General features: G+C 38.4%; 1 protein-coding gene across 1 annotated transcript in view; it reads right to left on the reverse strand.

The window, feature by feature from the left end:
- The window catches only part of MYO9B (myosin IXB), a 78,174-nt gene extending 55,281 nt beyond the window's left edge, over positions 1 to 22,893 (reverse strand). Inside the window, exons 1-8 of the mRNA XM_058163258.1 lie at positions 22,748 to 22,893; positions 12,605 to 13,501; positions 5,030 to 5,124; positions 4,774 to 4,836; positions 3,149 to 3,248; positions 2,160 to 2,260; positions 1,766 to 1,895; positions 542 to 631 (exon numbers count right to left, since the gene is read on the reverse strand). Coding sequence (XP_058019241.1) covers positions 542 to 631; positions 1,766 to 1,895; positions 2,160 to 2,260; positions 3,149 to 3,248; positions 4,774 to 4,836; positions 5,030 to 5,124; positions 12,605 to 13,444 — 1,419 coding nt within the window. The 5' untranslated portion in view covers positions 13,445 to 13,501; positions 22,748 to 22,893. The remainder of the gene's footprint in view (positions 1 to 541; positions 632 to 1,765; positions 1,896 to 2,159; positions 2,261 to 3,148; positions 3,249 to 4,773; positions 4,837 to 5,029; positions 5,125 to 12,604; positions 13,502 to 22,747) is intronic.
- Positions 22,894 to 24,229: the final 1,336 nt, after the last annotated feature.

Below are 24,229 nucleotides of genomic sequence, written 5' to 3' on the forward strand. Positions count from 1 at the left end.
GCAATATATATATATATATATATATATATATATATATATATATATATACGAGTTTTTTTTCTTCTTTTTCACATTATACCGGATGGTGCAAACTTGGCGGGCTTTTGCATTAGCTGGGAAGCCCTGCCGGTGCAGTGAGAGGGCGGGAGCCGCCAGCCTTCTCGGCTGAGGAGGAGGCTTTCCTGACCGGTAGCTGCCTCATTTCCTCCTTTATACTGAGTCCCCAGTTTACCCCAGTTTTTGGGGTAAAATTGGGGACCTCGGCTTATACTCGGATCGGCTTATATTCGAGTATATACGATATATATATATATATATATATATATATATATATATATATATATATATATATATTTGCTATTAATTGAATGTTAATAACTTTATTGCTTCTTGATTATACACTCTCAGAATTGTTACAAGATATCCTATAAATATCATATATGAAAAAATAAAGTTGCCCTTCAATTTGAACCATCTGTAATTTTATTTTATTCTATTTTTTAAAAAGCTTACTAACCCCAGTCTACCATTAGGAACTTACCTCACTGAGGCTATACGGAAGGATCAGTTTATCATTCACTGTCACAGTTTTTCTTTTTGTCAACACTTCCACTAAGGTTTCACGTTTCACCTGAGAAGAAGACGAGCTGAAATTAACAACCTGACATGGAAATACAGGATGAAAATGATCTGTAATTATCTGTAATTTTGATAATCAAAATTCCTGTAGGGTCTACTTATCCAGTTCCTATAAAGTTGCCGTGGAAAATGGAGAATCCCTTCCGTTGGTTTTAATCTTAAGCTTTGAAGCAAGATAGTGCAAATGACAAAATATAAATATAAAATCTCCCTTTTAAAAGGGATATTTGATAATGCAACAGATTTTGTTATACAAAACATCTCACTTGTAATTGTGTAACATCTCCCTTATAACTTTCCATTAGCACACCATAATTAGCAGGCAAATATAACTTTTTTATTGTTTTCTATTCATTTCCTAATAGCCTTGATTCACATGCTTATCTGCCATATACCCTGAAATAGGATTGGATTGGATCACGACTACTTAAAAGTCTACCTTTTCTTGTATATCAATGTTCAAATTGCATTCAATCCTGCCCCAAATGCATTCACAAACCAAGATTTCATGGATCTGTTTGGATCAAGGTCCAATAATAGCAACAATTTCATGAAATATCCTCTCCAAGGAGTACTATTTAGGTTTAGCACTTCCGACATTTTCTGAAGGCAGGGAAGTTAACAGCGCACATTTTTTCTTCCCTGCTCAGGTATCTATTTAGCTTAAATGTTTGCTTGATTTTTAAGTTTTAAAATGTTAAGTTGCTTCAAGTTTATCAATATAGAAACAAAATATATATTTTACCTATTCAGTATACTGTGGCACTCATCATTAATTGGTTCCAGGAGGCATGATGAATACAAAAAATTATGAGTACCAAACAAAATTTTCCCATAAGGAATAATGTCGTGAGTCACAAGGGAGCAGACACTGACAAATTCTAGCTTGTACATTGAGTACCAAACAAATAATGAGCACTGGGACAAAATTTTGACATCAAAATGCACTGAGTACCAAATTTGATGAGTTTCAAAGCAGTTGAGTACCAAGGTACCACTGTATTCTTGCATGCATTCTTTCAATGTTATTTAAGAAGGATAAAGTTAATGATCTTTTTTTTGTACCCAATGATTAGGGGTGTCTTCTCTGCCCAAGGCAATAATCATGTAGAAAGATATGAGGTACCTTCAGAAGCTGTGAGAGAATGTCTAGCACTTCAGGGGGTCCCACTTCCAGCCCCTCATCTCGACCTGCTGCCTTTTTCTTGTAAGTAACATTTCCCAGGTAGAGAATAGCAGAAAGCACTGAAAAAATTCTGTGAAATTGAAAAGCAGGATAGTGTATTTTTCAGATGAAGAATATGCTTACTGTCATATACATTTGTCCATTGGAGTGTAATAAGAATGTACATTTAGGCATGAGTTAATACTATGAGTCTTGAACATAATTTTCTGCCTTTTGATTAGTTTTATATAGCTTTGTTCACACATTAATGGAAAATGGCATCATATAGTAATATACGGTGTATCCTTCTGTGCGTGTCTGAAAACCGAAAGGAGACAGCTGAAGTATAGCTTACTGTTTCTTTGTTGCTGGAAGAAAACCAACCATTTCCATGGCTTGCTTTAACCGTTCAAAATCATGCTGGAGATCTTCTCCATCTTCAATGTTCAAGTTATGCTGTGAATAAATTCAAACTTGCAAGTATAAGTAGGAATATCTACTGCCGACAAAATTTACCACAATTGTCCTTTTGACTGCAGCAGTAGAAGTGGGGAAGGGAGTAACAAAGGAACAGATTCTCAGTTGCTAGAAGAGGACCAAGTAGAAGTACCATTAACAGAAGGCTTAGCCTGTGTCATGAAAAAGCAGAGTATAATGTCAAATATAATGGAACAGGACTGAACTCCTGCTGCTTCCTCCCCACCCCGTTTGAATCCCCTGGTGGAATGATGATTGTTTTAGTCCCTAAACCAAATTTAAATGGAATAGAATAATCAGTTTCATACCAAAGTTACTTGGAGAACTGAGAAGTATTTGTCCATTCTAAAAACTTTTTCAAGCGCAAAAAAGTACCGTATGTCAGATGGTGAGAGAGAGACCTAGCACAACTGCTTCTTCCCTTACAAACCATTCATTATAGCACAAGGCCCTCCCCCAACCCTTAAATCAGCGATAGGTTAATCTAGTTCAACATTTTATCTCACAAAGTTAGAAATCTCAAAAATCTTGGTTTACTTTTCTGTGTAAATAAATAAAATTAATTTCAGAAAGATTTAGTATATTCTTCTGTTTATTAAAAATTAATTTCCTAACGTGACTAAAAGAAAATCAGTTGTTTTTTTAAAGAAGCCTTAAAATAGTTAAGGGATATTCAACTGACTGACAGATCTGTAACATTTTCCATGTAACAAGACATACAACTTCTTATTTAAGTAAGATCTTTGCAGTTTTTCACGGAGGAACAAAAGAGGCCTGTTTGGGGTTCCCTTCACTTCCTGAGAGTGAAAAACATAGCAAAGCCTTGCGTTTGTCAGCCAAAGTCAGGACAAAAAAGCCTTTGTATACCTGGTTGAGGTAGAAGTAGTCCTTAGGCTGCTGGAGGTGGAATTCTTTGCGCTCTTCCTCGCTTGCACCAAGCAGCAAATAATAAAATACATGGTAGTTCCTACAGAAATAAACACACCAGCCTTCCATGAACAATACTTTGGTCTGACTCCCAATCTCATTATTCTTACCTGGGCATCTTCAGTAAAATCACTAAGATCACCTAAAATTAATACCAGAAACATCTGGAATCTATAAGGATCCTTTAAAACAGGGGGGTCAAACTCAAGGCCCAGGGACCAGATCATGCCCGTGGGGTGCTTAGATCCAGCCCACGGGGCCACCCTGGAAAGAGTGAAGGATCAGCCCATGATGCCTCTGCCAGAGAAAACAGGCTCTCAATCTCCGTTTTTGGCTGGAACGGCCTCCTGCAACCCTCTGCCAGCGAAAATGGAGCTCGGGAGGGCTGCTCTCCCTGGCAGAGCACTTGGGCCACCACAGGCGCCCCTGACATGAGTGATTTCAAGCTGGCCATGCCCACCCTGGCCCCCTGATGTCAAACACAACACTGATGCGGCCCTCAATGAAATTAAGTTTGACACCCCTACTTTAAAAGAAACAATTTAATCCAATATTAATATCAGCTTTTGAGAATCTAGTTTTTGTACAGAGATAAGGAATGTAAGGGCCTTTTAGTTGATGGCATCAGTAGCATGGAACTCCTTCCAAGTGGGGTGCTACTTTTTATTCTAATTCATTTTTACTCTGAAATGTTTTAATCTATAAACTCTTTTCAATTGTTGAATATGCTCTTTATAACTTATCCAACAAGGGCGATGCTTTCAGACATCTTTCTTGATAAATCCATACCCTGTTCCTCAGCTGACATTTATTTACACAAAAGTATACAGACCCCCTTCGTGGAATTATTTTTAATCAAAATAAAACTAAATGGAATTATGGCATGCTGTAAACTGACATGGTTGTTACGTTCTAAGTAGAAATGAATGCAATCCAGTGTATTGTTTTGAAAATGTATTCATCTATTCAGAAAAAGCAACAGTAAGCCACACTTAGAATGTCCATTGGAATTGGAAGAAATAATAGGCAACAACCTTTCTAATTTGTGCTCATTAAATGGCTATTGTGTAACTCAGCATGCTTGGTATGTTATATGAATAGGTAAGTTTGCCTACAGCAAACATTTTATGATGGTAGCTGTAACATGTTTTCTAAACCCACTGGTGATGAGCTTCTGAGTATTTTAAATATTTGGTACCCTGATGTTTTGCCAACATCTGGCTGACGTCTTCACAGGTGAAATTCCAAAGGAGCTGTTTTAGATGGTTTGTCTTTAAAACATGCTGATTATTATTTTTCAGGTGAGATTGCTGAAGATTCTAAATGGTGTTCATTAATCAAGGGCTGTTTTGTTTTGTTGGGAAGTAGAGAGCTGGAAACCAGACTTTGTTAACCTCATTTGAATATTAAAACAGTTGTAAACAAAAGCAATTAACCTATTTCTGCTTTGTTTGGTACATGATAGGTTTTGGTTTTTTTTGTAAAGTGCAAAATGAATGTCACTGATTATGCTGCCTGGATGAAGCAAAAATGAAGTCTCTGTTACATAGTCCATAACCCCTTACCTTTCATTTTTCTCCTGAGAGACCAAGCGAGATTTTTCAAGGAGATATTTTTCAACCACAGCCCTGGGAACCAAGGGGAAAAAAACAGTGCAAAAGTAGACATTATGAATCTATAAAAATCTCTTTCAAGACAGTACACAGCACATTGCTGAGATAATTGCATATGAATGTAGGGACTAGTTTTTCTTTTGAATTCTTTGTCCATTACCAGAATTACAACTTGATGGAACAGTGAGAGCATGTGTACAGCACTTACCCTCGGACGATGCCATTCTCCAAGTAGTTGACCTGGATGAATTTCCCAAAACGACTTGAGTTGTTATTGTGGGCTGTCTTGGCATTCCCAAAGGCCTGAAATGAAGCAAAATGACTTTATTTCCAATTATTATGATACAGTACTGTGTGTTCTGGCTGACAACTTTCCAATGTTTTAAGGCTCAACTCTTGCTGCTATGTCTATAGTTTAAAACCCTGTAATTGAAAATGGCAGGAACAAAATGCAAGTCAGATGCTTTACCATGAGCTATGCTTCCATATAGTAACTGTAATTTGCCTCATACTTAACTAGGATATTAAGAGCTGTAGTAGTGCAGTGGTTAGAAAGCAGTATTGCAGGCTAACTGTGCCCATGGACAGGAGTCTGATTCTAGTCGTCTCAGAATCAACTCATCCTTTCATCCTTCCGAGGTTGTAAGAGGAGGACCCAGATTGTTGGGGGGCAATATGCTGATATTGTAAACTGCTCAGAGAGTGCTATAAAGCACTGTGGAGCAATATATAAATCTAACTGCTATTGCTACATTGGTTTATCTAACCCTGTATTGTCTAAATACTTATAGTTGGCTGAATTTTCTCCGAGTCTTAGAGATGCCAACAATGAACCAAGGTCCAAGGATATTGTTTATGTAATGCATGTGCTCTGCTATTGGAGTAGTTCCTACTGCTAACTAAATTTTAATTTTTTAGCCATTAAACCCCATTTAGTGGGACAAGTAGAAAAATTTATTGTCAAAGATCAAAAGAGAAGCAATACAATAGTAAGAAGCACTTACTTCTGTAAGGCACCATGAGTGAAATGGGCTTAATAGATACATTATAATCACATGGGATAGTTTGTCCAACTCTTGCACCAATAAAGCAAATAGTAATGTGTGACCTTCACATGATACAAGGTTCTGCATATTACTTCCCCCCCATAAAGCATGCCCTATGACAACAATTTTGCAAATCTTATTTGCAATTTTATTGTCTTGTTCAGGTTAGCTTACAACAATCAGTAATAATATATGTTCTCGTGCTTGATATTTTAAAATATATGGCATCATCTGAACAGGGTTTGGGAAGAAAGAGAAAAAGAAGAAAAATGTTAATCTCTGAAGTTATAATTACAATATTTTCATTTATTTTCTTTTGAGCTGCTTATAGTACCCAAGCTATGAAAAGTAAATGGACTAAGTTCTGAAAGCTTATCTCTCATTGGAAACATCTGCTGATTCCAGATGGAAATTATTTTGCATTCCCAATCTTTATAATGCAGATATGTATTAAAGTGCATGTTCAGGTTTTATGTTACTGATACAACATTGTATGAGTCATTTGCTTTTAGTCTTATGAAAAATATTTCAAAATATTTTTAATCCAATAAAAATCCATTCTTGTTTCTGAAAGATTTTACACATGGTTAGAGCTTTTCCAACCCATGTTTATGCAGCATACAGTTTCTCTTAATTCAATGAGATTGCAATCAAACAAGTATAGATGGTGTGTTTGCCCAGCTTTTATTTTCTACTAAATAATGCTTCTAGTTTTCTTATGTCTGCCCAAGAAGAATCTTATGGATTTCTGTTTGTAAGCATATAGATTTCAAGAGTGTATACAGAGCTACATGTCAATTCACGAAGTTATGTTCTTACATACATGTTGCACCAAGAAAGAATGTGCAAATTCTATCAACTTTGAGAGTTGCCAGTAGGTTGCTCTCAAAAAGTGGGTGAACCCAATGACGGGGAAGGTGTTAGAAATTTTAAAAGGTAAAATTATCTTAAACCTTGCAGTAACTTTTTCTTCCACCATAAATTCCAAAATTAAGGGGGGGAAGAGGTGAAAACATTTAGCTTCATCCACCTGAGGTAGAAGGATACCATTAAAGTAAAAAGGGTTTTTTGCAAATTATATTTTTGCACTCTTTTTCTGCTTGCACAATTATACTGTCTGTGATGTGAAAATATTAAAAATATGAGATGACCTCATACACATGGTATTTAAACAAAGAATAAGTTACCCAAAAGCTGTTTTTTTTAAAAAAAAATATTCAAGGTGGAATACTATTAACTATCAAACCAATATGGTAAATGTTGCTTGATTATTTTTAAGGTAATAGGAAAATTCTCCCCTTTGGATCTTGAAACTTCCCACCCTCATGGAAAGCTAGTTGCTGAAATTCTGGAAAATGCACACTTGTAGAATGGATAAATGTTACGAATTTCTCTACCTTTCTTTAATTCGTCAAGTTTTATCTACCAGGATCTCTCTTTCCACCCATCCATCCAGAGTCCCAGTGGCTTAAAACAAGCGATTAAAAATAGAATATGCTGAAAAAACCCTATTAACAATTATAAGGTGTTATGTTCCAATTGCTCTCTGGAAGAGCTCTGTCTTCATGGGGGGGGGGAGGAGAAATTAATGTTGGAACTAATAAAACTCCAACAGGAGGCCAGCTCAAAGAGCCAGCCATAATGATTCAAATTGAACAAAATGCTTTGCTAACTGATCATAGTGGCCAGATGGTAGTTCTTAGAAAGGAATTAGTCCCCCAAAAGGGCAGCTGGACAACAATCTCTTGATGTAATAAGGAGCAGTAAGAACTCTTTGACTAGCTTAGTGCCATGGAGTAGGCCTGAATTTGGCATATATCCTTACAGTGTTCAATCAGATTCACACTACATTGTTCTCTACTTGCACTTCAAAAGCATTGCTTCTGCAGCTTCATCTCTTGGAGGCTCTGTGAAAGGATGAGCTGCAGAGAAAAGCTATTCAGCAATGATTCATTAAGAATCAGAGATGCTGCCTTTTACCAGGAATAATCAAGGCCCTTGACCAATTCACACACCATATGGTCTGGGAAATCCCTCAGCACCCATGAGAAACCATTTAAATCCAACAGTGACATGGCAGAACATTTGAATGTATCTAGTTCTGTGATGGCTATAACAATACCTGCACCAGGAAGTGATCTAGGATAAAGATAAGATCCAGAACACAAGGTAAAAATAAGAATTAATATGTGATTGCTTATAGCAGGGGTAGCCAACCTTTTTATACCTACTGCCCACTTTTGTATCTCTGTTAGTAGTAAAATTTTCTAATTGCCCACCGGTTCCACAGTAATGCGCCATGTATCATCGTCTGCATCGTGGATTGAGTTTGGGGGGGTGCGGGTTACCAGCTCTACTTGTCTGTTACAGCTGGGTGGTGTGGGGGGAAATGCGCGAGCTATTCTGGGACGAGCCTCTTTTGTTTACAGTCGCACTATAGTGCCATTTAGTTTCACTTACGTAACATGAACTAAACTTATGCGCGGGTGATACAAATAGTATATTTTCAGAAATTTAAATTGTCACGGGGAATTTTATGAAAACCTAATGAAAATGTTTTTAAATAATGCTATGAATTTTTTTAAAAAAGTCAATTAAATTAAAAAAAAAGAAAGTGCTTCAGTATCAGACAAAACCCCTACCGCCCACCATGAAAGCTGGAACGCCCACTAGTGGGCGGTAGGGACCATGTTGACTACCATTGGCTTATAGGTTGGAGCCAAGATTACCTGGGATAAGTCTGCAGTTGAATGGAAGTAATGTACTCCTAGACTTTACTGGATCTAATCTCTTCAACATAGAGGTTGAAGTCTCCCCAGTACCAACAGCTGGGTAAAGCTCCACCACCAGGCCAGGAACCAAGAGCCCAGGGAGGGATCCCAAAGACTTCAGGGTAGCCAATACACCCAAATGCCTTTACTTACCCTTAAGGTGCAAACCAACATACAGGCATTCATACCTGCTACCTCATTATAGTGATCTTGAATGTAGACAAGAATTCACAATAGATCAATACACCCAAGTCCTAGACTCAATATTGGAGCAGGATCTGAAACCTGCCTGAGCATGTTTCTGAGAAGGCAAAATTTCAGTTTCAGTAATTACATCAAGCTTATCTCCTTATCCATCATCAAATCATAAATGGATCTTTATAGAGACTTGATAGTCTGTAAAGATTCTCAGTCATCCAGGTCATGGTTGTCCCAAAGGTGCTATTTCAGGAGGCAACTGGACTTTCTTATTTTTTTCTTTTGAAGATGTTTTGCTTCTCATCCAAGAAGCTTCTTCAGCTCTGACTGGATGGTGGGGAATGGTATATTCCTTGCAGTCGGCTGGTAATTTGCATCCTTTTAGAGGGTTGTTGAAGCACTGGAGGATAATCTGTGTCCTCAGGGTCACCTGAATAGTGTTCCTGGTTCCTATAGTCTGCAATTTGTCTCTGGAAATCCATGGTATGGGAGTAGGAATGGATTTCTAGAGAAAAATTGCAGACCACAGGAACCAGGAGCATTATTTACATGACCCTGAGGACACAGATAAACCCCCAAGTGCTTCAACGACCTTCTAAAAGGATGCAGATTACCAGCAGTTTGCAAGGAATATAAATCCTCCCATTCCCCATTATCCTGCTGAAGAAGCTTCTTGGATAAGAAGTGAAACGTCTTCAAAAGAAAAAAACAAAGTCCAGTTGCCTCCTGAAAAATCACCTTTGGGATAGAGACCTGATGCTAGTCAGCAACAACTTGAGGCCTCACTCCTTGGTAATCAGGCCAGGATCCCCACAAAGAAGCAGCTGAATTAGAAGGAAACTGTCATCAAATTGAAGACCTTCATTTCCTTGAAACAGCTACCTGGAACCCCACCAGCAATGGAATAGGGTAACCAAGTGGAATTTGGGAAAAAAATTAATGCCAATTACCCTCAGTAGGGACAATTACCTAAAACACTTGATCTGGAACCCCTCAGTTCTTCAAACCCTATAAAATCGAAGTGGAAGCAAATCAGGTTCTTCCATTGGCCCTGGACATGGAAATCTAGCCCTTCGGCTTACATTCCTACTGCAGACCAGGCCATCCTCACATTTCCGGTCTGTCACACAGGGGCCATCCATCCTAGATAGGTCAAGCTCCAGCTTTAAATCTTAGCAACTCCAGATAGTGGGGGAAAAGGACCAAATACATATGGCAAAAGGAAGGTTCTTATATTCCTAATCTATATTGAAAAATACAGCACCTAGGAATACTTAAGGCAAACTGTTTTTAACCAAGATAGCTCAATTCTAGAGGTGGACATCTGATAGGTTTGTCCTTCAAACAATATAAATACATGTGCATATAAGATGACCATAGACATGTCTCCTCCACCTGCTCTCCCCAACCCCCAGCTGTCAATTATTAGTAGCATCCGGTATTCTATAGTTAGCAGACCCAAAAGGGGCTTCTTCTGAATAATCTTCCTGTTTTGGGTGAGAACTACAAGTGAAGCCTTCAAAAGTCAGCAAGACTTTGAAAAGTCAACTTCTGCTTTCTGTGGAACTATTGGAATAGGCAGACACATGTAGGCATTCTAAACCATCTTGCTCATTCTAAGAACACAAAAAAGCTTTTATAAATTAAAAAAGAAAAGTATCTAACAATTTGCTGATAAGCACAGATCCAAGAGAAAGGGGATATAGTACTGTGATGAAGAACTGCAACTCCCGAAGTCTGTGATATGAATTCAGCCTTACCAAGAACACACCAAGACCATGGCTGTTAAATAATTTGAACAATTTCATTAAAATCCACTATTTACATCTAGAGGTTCTCAATGTAGCTATAAAGGGTGTTATAACTGAATGTCATTATTTCAGTTCCCATTTATAAAAGATGACAATGTTAGCATAAATAATCTAAAGTGTATTTACCTAATGCACTACATTACATGGTGATTTGAGTAACCTGGTTTTTATGTTATCTGTTGTATCATTTCTATACTGCTTTTTCAATATAGTATTATAGCTTTTACAGAATGTTAACTGATTAAACAGAGCCAGTTTGGTCTAGTGGTACCAAGGCACCAGGCTAGAAAGCAGGAGTCTGAGTTCTAGTCCTGCCTTAAACATGAAAGTCACTTGGGTGACTGAGTCAGACTCTCTCTCTCAGCCCACCTCACCTCACAGGATTGTTGCTGAGGAGAAAATAAGATGGGGAAGGTGTATTGGATATATTTGCCACCTTGCAACAATAATGAAGGTGGGATACAAATAAATACAGAACTGCTGCTACAGGTAGTCCTCAACTTATGACCATAATAGAACCCAAATTTTCTGTTGCTAAGCAAGACAGTTGTTAAATGAGTTTTGGGCCATTTTACATCCCTATTTGCCCTAGTTGTTAAGTCAATCATTGTAGTTGTTAAGTTAGTAACACAGTTATTAAGTGAATCTGGCTTTCCCACTGACTTTGCTTGTAAGGTTGCAAGGTTGCAAAAGGTGATCACATGACACCAGGACACTGCAACCATCATAAATATAGACCAGTTGCCAAGTGTCCTAATTTTGATTATGTGACCATGGGGATGCTGCAGCGTCGTAAGTGTGAAAAATGATAGTAAGTCACTTTTTCAATGCTGTTGTAACTTCAAACGATCACTAAACAAATGGTTTGTAAATCAAGGACTACTGATATTAATACAATCAAAATAGTGTATCAATGCAATGGAAGTGATTCATTTGATCTATTAGCCTGAACAATAAAGGCTGAAGATTAAGAAGCATAAAAAAGCAGGCTCAAAACAGAAGCCTACAATAAAAAGAGACTGAGACATATTGACTTCCAGATATTACTGCACTAAAGCTTCCAACATCCTCAGCATGTACAACCAACAGTAACAAATTCTGGCAGTGGTAGTCAGCCCATCTGAAAGGCCCTACATTTGATTTACAAGGTGATACTGTTATGTTCTGTGGGAAAAAATGTCAGTTGTATGAATTTCAGCTGTCTTTTTCCGGATTCACTACCGTAATACTTAGCAATGAGGCGGGATACAGACTTTAAAGGCAATTAGCATCCAGCACCAAGTTTTGTTTCTTTATCTTCAGTTGTAAAAACTCGCACAGCCAAATATGACTAAATAAGGCAAGATCTTTGAAAGCCAACACAGCCATTTACAATTTTTTTTAAAAAAATATTTCGGAAGGAAAAAAAAATATGTGGAGGAAGCGATTTTGGAAAGGTTTAGGAGAGTTTTGTGCAGGGGAAAAAAAAAGCCCAGCCAGAAATGGAAGAAAGGGTTTCATTTAAAAGTTCCCTTCCAATTCGAAGTCCAAAACCTCAAAACATTGTGAAGTTTTAAAACCACACTGAAGTCATCTTTAACTATCTTAGTTTAAGAAAGTATTTACAAATATATATGTGTGTTTGTGTGTGTGCACGTGCATACGCAGGTACATGTATGTAAATATACATATACACATATAATATATGTGTATATGTATATGTGATATACATATACATGATATAAGATCATACACCACAGTAATAGACATGTTGCACAGAACATGATGTACATATGGAAACGTATGACTAGGTTTTTTTCCATAACTTGTATAAGGTTTACTCTTTATATTATTCATGTTGTCTTGTATTCCTGTATGGACTGCACCAGTAGAAGCTAAACCAATTTCATTGTATACATGATGTAGAATGACAATAAGGGCTTTGAATTTGAATATATATATATATATATGTTTTTACCTCCAGCACTGGTCCAGCTCCCAAAATAGTTCTCTCCACTCCACTAGCATAACCCTTTTGACTTAAGGCAGTGAGGCAGTGGATCAAAAAGTTTGTGCTTTGGGTTTTTCCCGATCCGCTCTCGCCAGAAATAACTATACACTGATTCATGTGTTTCTTCAGCATAGCGTGGTAGGCTACGTCAGCGATGGCAAAGATGTGGGGCTCCAGCTTCCCAAGTTGGTGATTCTCGTACATCTGGACGTACTTGGGGTTGTAGATGGGCAGAAATTTGAAAGGGTTGATGGCAATGAGGATGCTGCCCACATAGGTATAGATCTTCTGTTTCAGGAAACGCCGTTTGAGGTTTTCCAACAGGGTGGTCTCCGTCAAGTTGGGGAGGTTGCACATATCATTGAAATGTTGCCAAGGAAGGAATCCCCTTTCAACCAATCGCCGGGCTTCCTCCTGGTTCTCTTCTTCGCAGGTCTGCTGCATGTGGACGTATTTGATAGTCCCATCAGCATTCCTCTCTTGTAAAACGAAATAGTAACCATCTTCCCGAGGATGGTCGTCCTGGGCCCGGCGAGGCCAAAGCAGGACCCTATGGACAGGAGGGTCATTCCCATCTAATACCCATTCTTCTCCCCCTGTCTCCTTCACCTCCACAAGTACATAATGCTTAGATAGGTCCAAACTCAAGGAGCCGATAACATCCTTAATGACCTCAGTGGCTGTGGCATCCTTAGTTGCTGTTATCCTGCAACAGGAACTGTGTTCTGTTGAGAGCTGAGGATAAATATGAAGGGCATACGTTACATTCTCTGGACAAGCTGCACTGCTGACATCTTTTAAATTCATCCTGGACCATGCCCTGCCTCGGCATGCCGCCCTGGCTTGATGCACTGGGCCAGTTATCTGAAAACAAGGAAGAAGAATATCAGAAATATATCCTGATTTGAGATGCTGTCACAGAAGTACACAGAACTGTAACATCCCTAATCATTTTCCAGTAGGGTCAGGAGTTTGTGGTTGGCAAGATAATACTGAAAAGATAACAAGATAAGACCAATAAAATGTAAATGTAATGACTACAGCATAAGGACAAACACAAAAACATTGTCAGCACCTATAAACGCATTTTTAAAACTTTGGACTGCAATGGGTAAAAATATGCAAATCACATACCCCCAGATTCCTAGCTGGTGTTTCATATTTTAGCAATAATAACAAGAATGGGGGGAACTCTAAAGGTGCAGGGCAATCATAGGGTTCTTTTCTTTCAAGTGTACAAGTTGTTTTCGCCACACTCCCTTTTTCTGCTATATCCACAGAAGCCTTTGCAACAACACACACCAATCACTCAGCAGGAGGAAATAACTGTTGAGTTCTGAACTGAAGAAGCTTCTTGGATGAGAAGCAAAACATTTTCAAAGAAAAAAAAAATAAAACAAGAATGTCCAGTAGCCTTTTGGAAAAAGCTCCTTTGGTGTTTCAGATGTAACTGTAAAAGGTCTCCTGGCCACAGCCTCCAACTGCTATTCAAGCTGGAAGTCCAGAAGGATTTTCAAGGTGTGAGCCAAATTGATATCGACAAACCTCTGCCAAAACCTACAACCCGAGCTACGAATATTCTCAAGAATTTCTAACCAAATTGATATATCTGCAAATATATCAAACCAGCCAAACACAGTTCAAGCCCATGCGGTGTAGATAGAGAGAGCTTGAGCTCTAGGCCAAAAATCTCCAATAATGACATAGCATCTCAGTAATTCACAAGTGGGAGGCCACTCTTTCCTCAAACTGCAGTAAGGAGACATAAGCGTTTTCCATCTATGGATTCTACTTGCTAGCTTCCTGGAGATATTTGGCTAATCACTAGCCTGCAGGCAGGCTCAAAAGTAGATTAATACTGTCTCAATAGTCACGTCTATAAATCCACAGTACACTGAATAAGACAGCGCCAAATCAAAGAAGAGCAGGCTTATTATATTTTGAAGTGAAATAATTTGAGTCTTCCTTCAGCAAAGACAACTAAGCACTTAATCTCTCGGTATGACCCAAAGGTGTTTTTCAAAAGGCAACTGGACTTGTTTTCTTTTCCTCTGAAAACATTTCAGTTCTCATCCAAGAAACTTCTTCAGTTTTGACCCATGACCCATATGATTGAGAATCTCCACAGACCTCTCTGTATGACTTTCTTCAGATATGTGTTACAGTACAGAGGAATTTTAAAAAATTCCCAAAATTGAGGAAACCGCCTACTATTATTAACATTTTCATTGAGGAACTATTACAGTCTGCAGCATATAATTTGGAAAAAAAAAATTCTATAGGAACCGAAAGTTTCCTACAGGATACAGCAACAACTTTTTAAAATGTATTATCACGTAACTGGCTTACAGATAAACACTCAGTTGTCATGATTGCTGTATTTTATGTTCAGGATCTCTTACTTTCAGTTTATCAGAAAGGGGTACTTGTCCTAAACAAAAATGGAGAAAAATTGACAACTAAGGCTATTATACAAGAGAACATTAGTACGCAGCAAGTTTTTAACCAAGGATTTTTAATTTTTTTCTCTAAGAACAGGAAAAAAAATGTGCATTTGAAAAATGAAAAAGAAACAGTAAGATAACTTGCGCACCTCATACATTTTAATAGACTCAATAAAGGCAATGCCTTATCTTTATAATAGAATTTTAATTCAGCAAATTGAGTTTACTTTGCTTCCAATCTCATAAAACAGATTTAGTTGTAAAACATAATCTCACACATCCCGCTTTCTAAGAGAAAATTACTTTGCCTACATACGAAGTAGTGGTTATTATTCTGAGCATGGCTATGAAACTGGATCGAGATCCAAACAGTGCTGCTCTCTACACTGCAAATCAGACTATTAAAAAACATAACAGAAAGTAAAATATGTTTGGATAAGGAAGGCAAGCTAACTGAGAAAGCCTCCTTAAATACTGGTTATCCCTATCCCAAGGGTTGAACCATCTTCTGGAGAAAACTGATGGGGGAAGAACTGCATAAGAGATAAAAAAGGAATTTTGTTACGAAATTTGTTACAAAAATGAGTAAGATAAAAATAGCATATAAGAAAGTTGTTTGTTCTGTATCTGTAAAGGATGAAAACAAACGATACAAAGACATGCTAACACAAATTAATTCCACCAATATTATAAGCAGGGTTTGCACCAAAGGTTATTCAAATATTTTTTTCATCTCAAAAGCACACTTCTGTGCCCTAAGCTGTTTAGTATATATACAAAACTATTAGGAAAGGTTATCTAGAGTTTTGAAGTGTAGTACTTTCAGGATGCTGACAACGTCTAACTGTAGGTGTTCATATCAAGCCGCAATGAACTCCAAATAAAAACTCACATATTATATAAATGATGTAGTTATGATTGCATCATATATGACACACTGTATGTAACTTACAACATCTACATGATGTTGAGATATGCATGTTATAATTTGATCTTACCACACCCATTTTTTTCATTAATGCCTACACACCCAACCTTATCTTTTCTTGATACCAGAATTTTAAATCCTGATGTGATTTCATGGATAGCATGAAGGCAAAATAATAATAATAATCTAATCAAAGAAAATACAGTTTTTACTGAGTTCAAATGGAAATCAAGGAAGTGATTCAATCGCCTAAGATTATTCTTTCTTTTGAGTACAGGTAATCCTTGATTTACAATGTAATGGAGCTGCCCATTACTGTCTTAAATTGTGATTATCATAAAATGAGTCACTTGAATGGACCCATTTTTATGATTGTTTTGTAGTGGTTGTAAAGTGTACATCATAGTCATTAAAGAAAACCGTTATTCGCTATAGGGTGTTTCGGCTAAAAATCTAAAGTAAATGCTCATTTTTAGCCAAAACATTGTAAATCAGAGTCATGTGACCAAGAAATGTTGGAAATGGCCATAAATAGAGGAGGGCAGGCATCGGAACTGGCTCATAAGTACCTTTGGGGTCCATTGCAAGTATGGATGGTCTCCAAGTGACCAATTGAAAGTTGACGACTATCTGTACTCAGATACACAGTTATACAAGTATATTCCTGAACTGGGATGTCCATATTTCACTGTGACCAGAAAGACTTTTATAAAAATAAAGGGAATATTCCAGCTGCATTTTTTCTTAGAAACGCCAGATGTAGCCCTGATAACACATCTCAATTACCTTATACTTGAATTACTGTAGGATATCCTGTAGGGCTGTCTGGTTATGACCAAGTATATGATACATCAGATTTCTTTGTTTTAAAGATTCATTAGCAACTTATCACTTATTGGGAATAATTTGACTTGCACATTGTTTAATATTGGTATATTGCATTCTCCTTTACAAATCTAACCAGAATCTTTGGAAGACACCCATTCCACTGCCTCACCATTATGGAGACATATTTTGTAAGAACATAAACTAATCTTTCAGGTGAGTACTTGGAAGTACTGAAATTTCTTGCCAAGGTACTGAGAGAGAACATATTTCAAATCAGGCCATCTAAACAGAAGTTATACATCTGCTTTACCAGTCTTAATTAGATTTTAACTGTTAACACACATTTTATTTTTGTATAGCCACTTTCAGAAACAGTTTTGGCAGAACGTCATTATATTAAGTATTTATATCACAACTGAAATATTTGTAATCTAAATAGTATTCCTCTCACTTGTAAAAGATCAACTAGTCTCTCATCCTGATGTTAGATCACAGAGTCCCTCTATATCTGAGGTTAAGGGTATATCAGAAGTGCAACTATAGGAAAGTATATTGACACAATACAAAGAAGAACACAACTATATTAAGAACCCTACTATAAATTCATTTACCAAACTGGCAGCTGAAAAGAGAAATCAAAACAGAAAAGCCTTTGTGTTTCCTGGCTGTAAGCTTTGCCAGAATGAACTGGCTGCAGCATGACTGCTAAACAGATCTATTTAAGGAAAAATTAAGAATTAAGCAAGCCATCTATGCATATCCAAAGGGAAACGTCAGTTTTCAAGGCAGAAAAAGTCATTCCTTATTTCCCAGGGAATACATGACACATGGAAGATTACTTCTCCTTTTAGTTAACCCACGCTGCTACCTCAAAGGAAAGCTGTGGAATCTTTCCTTCAGATGAAACAGGCTGAATATGTATGTGGGATAAGAATAAATGTGACAATTCCAAACATTCTTCTGCCAAAGGCAAACTATAAACTTATAAAAGAAAAAAGAAGAAAAAAGTCAATTTGTGACTTAGAAAATATTCTGCAGTATATTTTTATTGAATTCTTCCCATTTTAATGATTAAAATCCAATGCCAGACCGGTTCCCGTGTGGGCTCATGTTCTAACCTCTTTCAGTTAGCTGATGTACAATTTATAAAGAAGAGAATCCTTAACTTGTACATCTTATGGCTACAACAAAAATGGTAGGGCATATTCCCCCAGTCCGTCCAAAGCAGTGGTTTGGTCTACATAAACCCATAATTTCAAACTGCATACTTAACTAGTGAATCATGCCAATGCTAAAACGGGAAAGCTAGCATTATAATAAAGTAGCGCAGGAAGGAAGAAAAAGAAAAGGCACTGCGACCATTTCAAGAATCCTTCATTTTTATATAGGCATTTTAACATATATTTATATAGCACCTTAGTGTAGGCTCAACTCTTCGCAAAAATTGAAGACTTCTGCAGATTACAGTTAACAATTCATTTATTAAATTTGTGTGCCACCCATCTCATGCAAGGTGACTCTGGCGGCTTACAACATCATACAATATGAGAGAGGAAGAAAGAGAGAGAAAGAGAGAGAGAGATGATGGGTGGGTGGGTGGATGGATAGAAAATTGTAAGAGAAAAAAAGATAAACTATTAAAAAACTAACCAAGCTGCAGAAAAATTATGAAGTGGCTGGAATAGTTCTGGAATATGGAAAATTTTGGAAGATATAGCTTTTCATTACTATACGGGGTACAGAAAGAGAAGACATGGCAGAAGAATACAAAATAATTATAATATGAATAATATTTTCCTTATTGCTCTTATGATAATAAAGCCTATTCTGTCAAACTGACTAGCAGAAGAATCAGGACAGGTAAAAATATTTGTTCACAGCTATGGAACAATCTTGCATGATGATTACAAGAGCCCTATTAAATCCTTCCCCACCCATGCTTCATTTCACCACTGAGGGGAAGTCAGAAATAAACACAGAGCATCTGTTTGCTCCATCAATGCCAAGAACATCATGTTGTATATACATGGATACAGAAAGGCATCCTAGGTTTATTATCCTAGACCAGTAGCCTGGCTGGGGAATTCTGGGAGCTGAAATTCAACCAAATTAAAAATTGCCAAAGTTGAGAAACATTGTCCTAGACACAAGAGCTGCCCAGGTTAAGTTGAAATATACATATATGTGCATTAATTATATCCTGAAAACTGCTTGGTTTCTACATGTCTCACTAAAAATGTCATTGACAGAACTGAACCAAGCAAACTAATCCTTTCCTCTTTTAATTTGGAACCTAAATAGATGTTTTAAGACTGGCTATCAAGTAGCTGATCTTCCTTTGTAACATAGGCTAAAACTTTCTCTCTTCTCAATCCTTCCATGGACTATACCAAAAACTCTCTCACTTCATTCCTTCCAGTTTAACCACTCCAGGGAAAACTGCCAGATTGGTTGACAATTCAATCCTAGAGACAGTTTTGAACAGATATACAAAAGTAACCGTTTATAAAGGTATGATTCCAAAAGCGATCTGCATCCTAAAACTGTTGCTTATATTCAAGCATTCCATTCTCTTAAATATACATCCAACAATAAGCATAAACCTTTACCACCTATCAATATTCAATTACAGCTTTTTAAAAAGGATAGTTATGAAGTGAATAGACATCTAAGTCAAAAGGTTTATTCATATGTCTGATTATTCAGTTAGTCTCATTTATGAATCATTCTTTATCAGAAAGCTAAGCCTTCATAGAGTTTCACCCAAACAGACATTATCCTTTACATTTTTTATCAGGCAGCATTTAATTCTCTTTATTTCTTTCAGCTAGGCAATTTCTTTTAGGTTCCATGGCATGAGCTGAACAAAACTCAGGAATCTGACTGCCATATCTTACAGCTCAGGAATCCAACATGCTGCAGATGTTAATTTGGGGGCTGATTTGCTTGACACAGAAAAAGAACTGAATCAATCTCTGGGGGGAAAATGATCTCTTTGTTTAGTCAGCCAGTCATCCTCGAGACTCAGTGTAAAAGGCATGGCTCAATTTGGAACAGAGAGGAAGTTATCAAGAACATCTGCCGACAAGCAATGCTCGGCGGCAGGCAGATTACTTTAGGAGTAGGAAATAAAGGACCCCAAATAAGAAGTTGAGAGGCCTACTTCAAGTTCTTCTATCTGCAGACAAAACAGTTTCTGAAATTCAAAACCAAAAGAAAGAACTTGGTGAAACCAGGAAGGTGGTTAAACAGGAGACAAGATTCAGAAGACTTTCTTTTTAAAAAGTGCATATAAGATGAACACTCACTTCTGGCTGGAACATATAGCTGTTGACTTTTTCCTCACACACACAGACACAAAAGCAAAGATGCACTTTTCATTGTTTAATATATCAACATATATTTTCCCTCAAACTAGTACTGATCAAATAATATTCATTTTACTTACATGCCAATTCTGTTGTGATTAATAAGAATTCAGAAACTAATTGGATGCGGGGAATAATATAGATTTAAATTCAATTCTGAGCATGTTAGTCTAAATTTCATGTAACTGTCTTCATCGTTGCCCTGAGGACAGAGGCATTTATCATGGATTTCACTGCCAATCACTTTAATTAGACAGAATGTCTTTAAAATGTTGCCCTATTTTTCAATAAAGAAAATTTAAATACTTGGCTGGTTCATTTTAGAACCCCAATAGGTTGTATGAGTAAAAAACAATAATTAGCTGCAAGATGAAAACTCAACAGCTGTCCAAACCACATGGGTGTGAACATTCAATACTTCATGAAATCTTGTGATGTAATCTTGGGACATGTAACTTCACAGCAGCTTCAGCCCCAGTTTGTGTTTTAAACACAGTCAGATGAATTTCAAAGACAAAGAACAGAAACAACCAGTTTTAAAAAGATGTGTTAATTAGTTTTTTGACATCTACTAGAAAATCAGACACAACCACTGTAAGTTTCCTGCTACCACTATAACTAATCTCCAGACATGTCAAACTCCCAAACGGGCTGTCTTATTAGTAATGTGTCTGCTAAGCAAGCTGATGTAAGGAGTCCTAATTGAAAATGCTCTTCAAAAACATGAGTCTGTCAAGCACAATTTGAGGCTAGTGGGCAAAAGAGCTCAACCACTAACCCATAGTCTTAATTGTAGGGAAGCAAGCAGAAAGAGGGGTGGGGCACATTTCTCAGTTAAGTAACTACCATGAAATTATAGAAACTAGTTCCCTTTGGCATTAACAGTTCTACACAGTTAAGATGCACACATTCACTAAAAAAAGTATTTAACAGTGCATAAATAATACTCAGATTATCCACTCAACTAAAAAACAAATTTAAACTTAAATATAGAACTCTTCATTCTTCTGTTCTTTCCACTGTGTGGTCATCCCAATAACCTATTAAATGGAAGGCTAGATAACAATGGAGATACCAACTCTCACTTTTCTTTCCCCATCTAAAACAGGATCATCAAGGGTCACTTCACAGGCTCCTTTTTTAAATTACTGAGTAAATATTTTAAATGCTCCTCGTTCTTGAAAAGTGTAGCAATATGTACAACATACACAACTTATTCTACAGTTCACAGATCAAACACAACTTCCTGACCCATGTATTTTCTTGCCCTAAGATTTAGTATGTGCTCCTTATGACCTCTGTAACTTTCTGTCAACTCTCTCTTCCATTTATATTTACTTGCAGGGCCCAGGTAAATTCTCTCCTGATCCTACATGCCGCACACAATTAATAAATTTCTCAGCCCCTCCATTTTCAACTGCATCCTTCCTCACTTCCACCTAAATTTCAACCAACTACTCAAGAAGGCAAACTCACTTATTTAATATACCCTCAGGAATATATGAAATTTCAAAGCTCTTCAAACTTCAGATGCTTTTCTCCTTTAATGCTTTCCCTAACTCCAAGGTACCCCAACAAAAAGTCATTAAGCCCAAGCCACTTCTAAGCAATCCCATCCTTCAAGAACCCTTTCATCCATAATCCCCACCTACTAACTAACCAATCAACTTTGCATTTCAAACATGCATCACACCTTCACTCTTTCTGTTCACTTACCATGAAAACCAAAAACCCTCACCTACTTCAACTTCGGAGGGGGGGGGATATACTAAAACCACCCTTCTCCTTTCCACTTCAACTTTTTATAAATCTCTCCCCATGTCAGAGAAAAGGCCATCTCCCAAAGCCAAAGAAACTCTGCTTCCCATCTATGATGCATCTGTGATAGGAAGACCTTTCCTAAGAGCCTGATCTCAGGATAGCTCTTTTCAACCTCAGTTCTCCCCTCTGTAAGACACACTGCGCCACAAACCATGCAAGTACTGTACATTTTAGCCTACCATATTGTGCAAAACACAGTCGATGTGGTTAGTTAGTGGCTCGGGTTTATAAAGGAAACACAGGAAATTGTGTTCTCCAGATAAAATAATGTTTAAATTAACCCTGGCTAAGTGTGGCCGGCCGACCCAGCCTTTTACACGCAGCATCGTGAAGTGCCGAACCTCACTTCGGCCAAACAAATTCTTGTCCACATTCACCCCGGTTGGAGGGTTCAGGTGTCTCGTGAGAAGGCTGGAACTCGGGGCTACGTTACGATCAGCTCGACCTCGAAGCTCTCCCGTTGCAGGGATCGAGACCGGCTCCATACCCATCTCCCCTGGGACTGACCCCAGCTCCGTTGAGCTCCCACCTCCGCAAGAAGAGGCTCCCCAACCCCCACGCCCATTTTAGGAGAGCTCCTCTCTGAGCTACCTCCCTGTCATAGCGAACATCCCTCCCCCCCTCCCCGCCAGCTTTTCCCCAACCACCCCGCTACCTCCCCCCCAACCCTCCCCTCAGCTCACGAAAGAGAGCGGCCGGACCCCCCCCCCTTCACTCTTACCTGGACCAGAACGCGGGCAAGCAAGGCAGGCCGCGGTTCCAATTGGCGACTCCCTCGTCCTGAGCCAAACCAGCCTAGGCGACGGAGCCGCCGCCTCCGCCTCCTCGCCCGCCTGCCTGACCGCAAGCTGAGGCGGCGCGAGGCACTTCCGGGTTTGGTGGGGGAAGAGAAGAGAGCGAGCGAATACCCCCTCCGGCGCACGCGCACCCAGCAAGCTTGGGGGGAGGGGAGGAGAGACGGTGGGGGGGGGGCGGAAAGGAAGAGGCAAAGAACTGGGAGCTGAAGAGCGCAAGCGCCCTCTTGCCTAAAGCGGGTCGAGGCGGGTGTGTGTGCTTCGCGTGGCGATTTCAGTTGGTCCGTTGGTGCGGGCAACTCTGGTCTCCAGATCACCTGAAAAGGCTCTGAGGGAGTCCCAAAGGTGCTTTTCTCAAGAGGCAACTGAACTTTCTGGTTTTTCTCTGAAGACGTTTCGCTTCTCATCCAAGAAGCTTCTTCAGCTCTGATGCCCCCCTATCCTGTCAGAAGCAGCTTCTTGGATGAGAAGCAAAACGTCTTTAGAGAAAAAACAGACAGTCCAGTTGCATCTTGAAAAAGCATTTTTGGGACAACCATGACCTGGATGACTGTGAATCTCTCTATAGGCTGTGAGGGAGATAAGAGTAAAATCCTGAAGTTGATCGAGCTTTATTTTTGTGCAGCCCCTAAATTGTATCCAGCTCTTTGCAATCCTGTGGAGCCAGCCCCCTCTCAATCTCCCCAAGTTTGCCCAAATTTACATTCATTGCGTTGGTGACACTATCTAACCATGTCATCCTCTGCCTTCCTCTTCTCCTTTTGCCTTCAATTTTTCCCAACATCGGTCTTTTCCAATGAATCCTCTTCCAGTTTGGGTTGATTGAACTACATGCATCAATGCAGGTAGTCCTCGACTCATGACAATTGAGCCCAAAATTTATGTTGCTACATGAAACATTTGTTAAGTGAGTTTGCCCCATTTTACGACTTTTCCTGCCACAGTTGTTTAGTGAATCATTGCATTTGTTAAGTTAGTAACTTGGTGGTTAAGTGGATCTGGATTGCCCATTGACTTTGCTTGTCAGGTCGAAAAAGGGAATCGCATGACACCCAGGACACTGCAACTGTCATAAATATGAACCACTTGCCAAGAATTTTGATCATGTGACCATGGGGATGCTACCACGGTCGTAACGGTGAAAAACAGTCATAAGTTACTTTTTCAGTGCTGTTGTAACTTTGAACAGTCACTAAATGAACTGTTATAAATCGAGGACTACCTGTACTTTGATTTGGGGGAATGAGTTTTGGATCATATCCTACACTCCTAATCTTTAGCTACCAAGACAAGGAGAGGGTATTGTAACAGTGCTTGGCTTTGGGATACTGAGGTTCAACTGCTTGTTTACCTATGGAGATTACAGAATGACTTTGGCCAGTCATGCTGGCAGCTAATCTACCTTAGAC

The sequence above is a fragment of the Ahaetulla prasina genome, chromosome 1 (assembly GCF_028640845.1).
Source record: "Ahaetulla prasina isolate Xishuangbanna chromosome 1, ASM2864084v1, whole genome shotgun sequence".
In the NCBI taxonomy this organism is placed as follows: domain Eukaryota; kingdom Metazoa; phylum Chordata; class Lepidosauria; order Squamata; family Colubridae; genus Ahaetulla; species Ahaetulla prasina.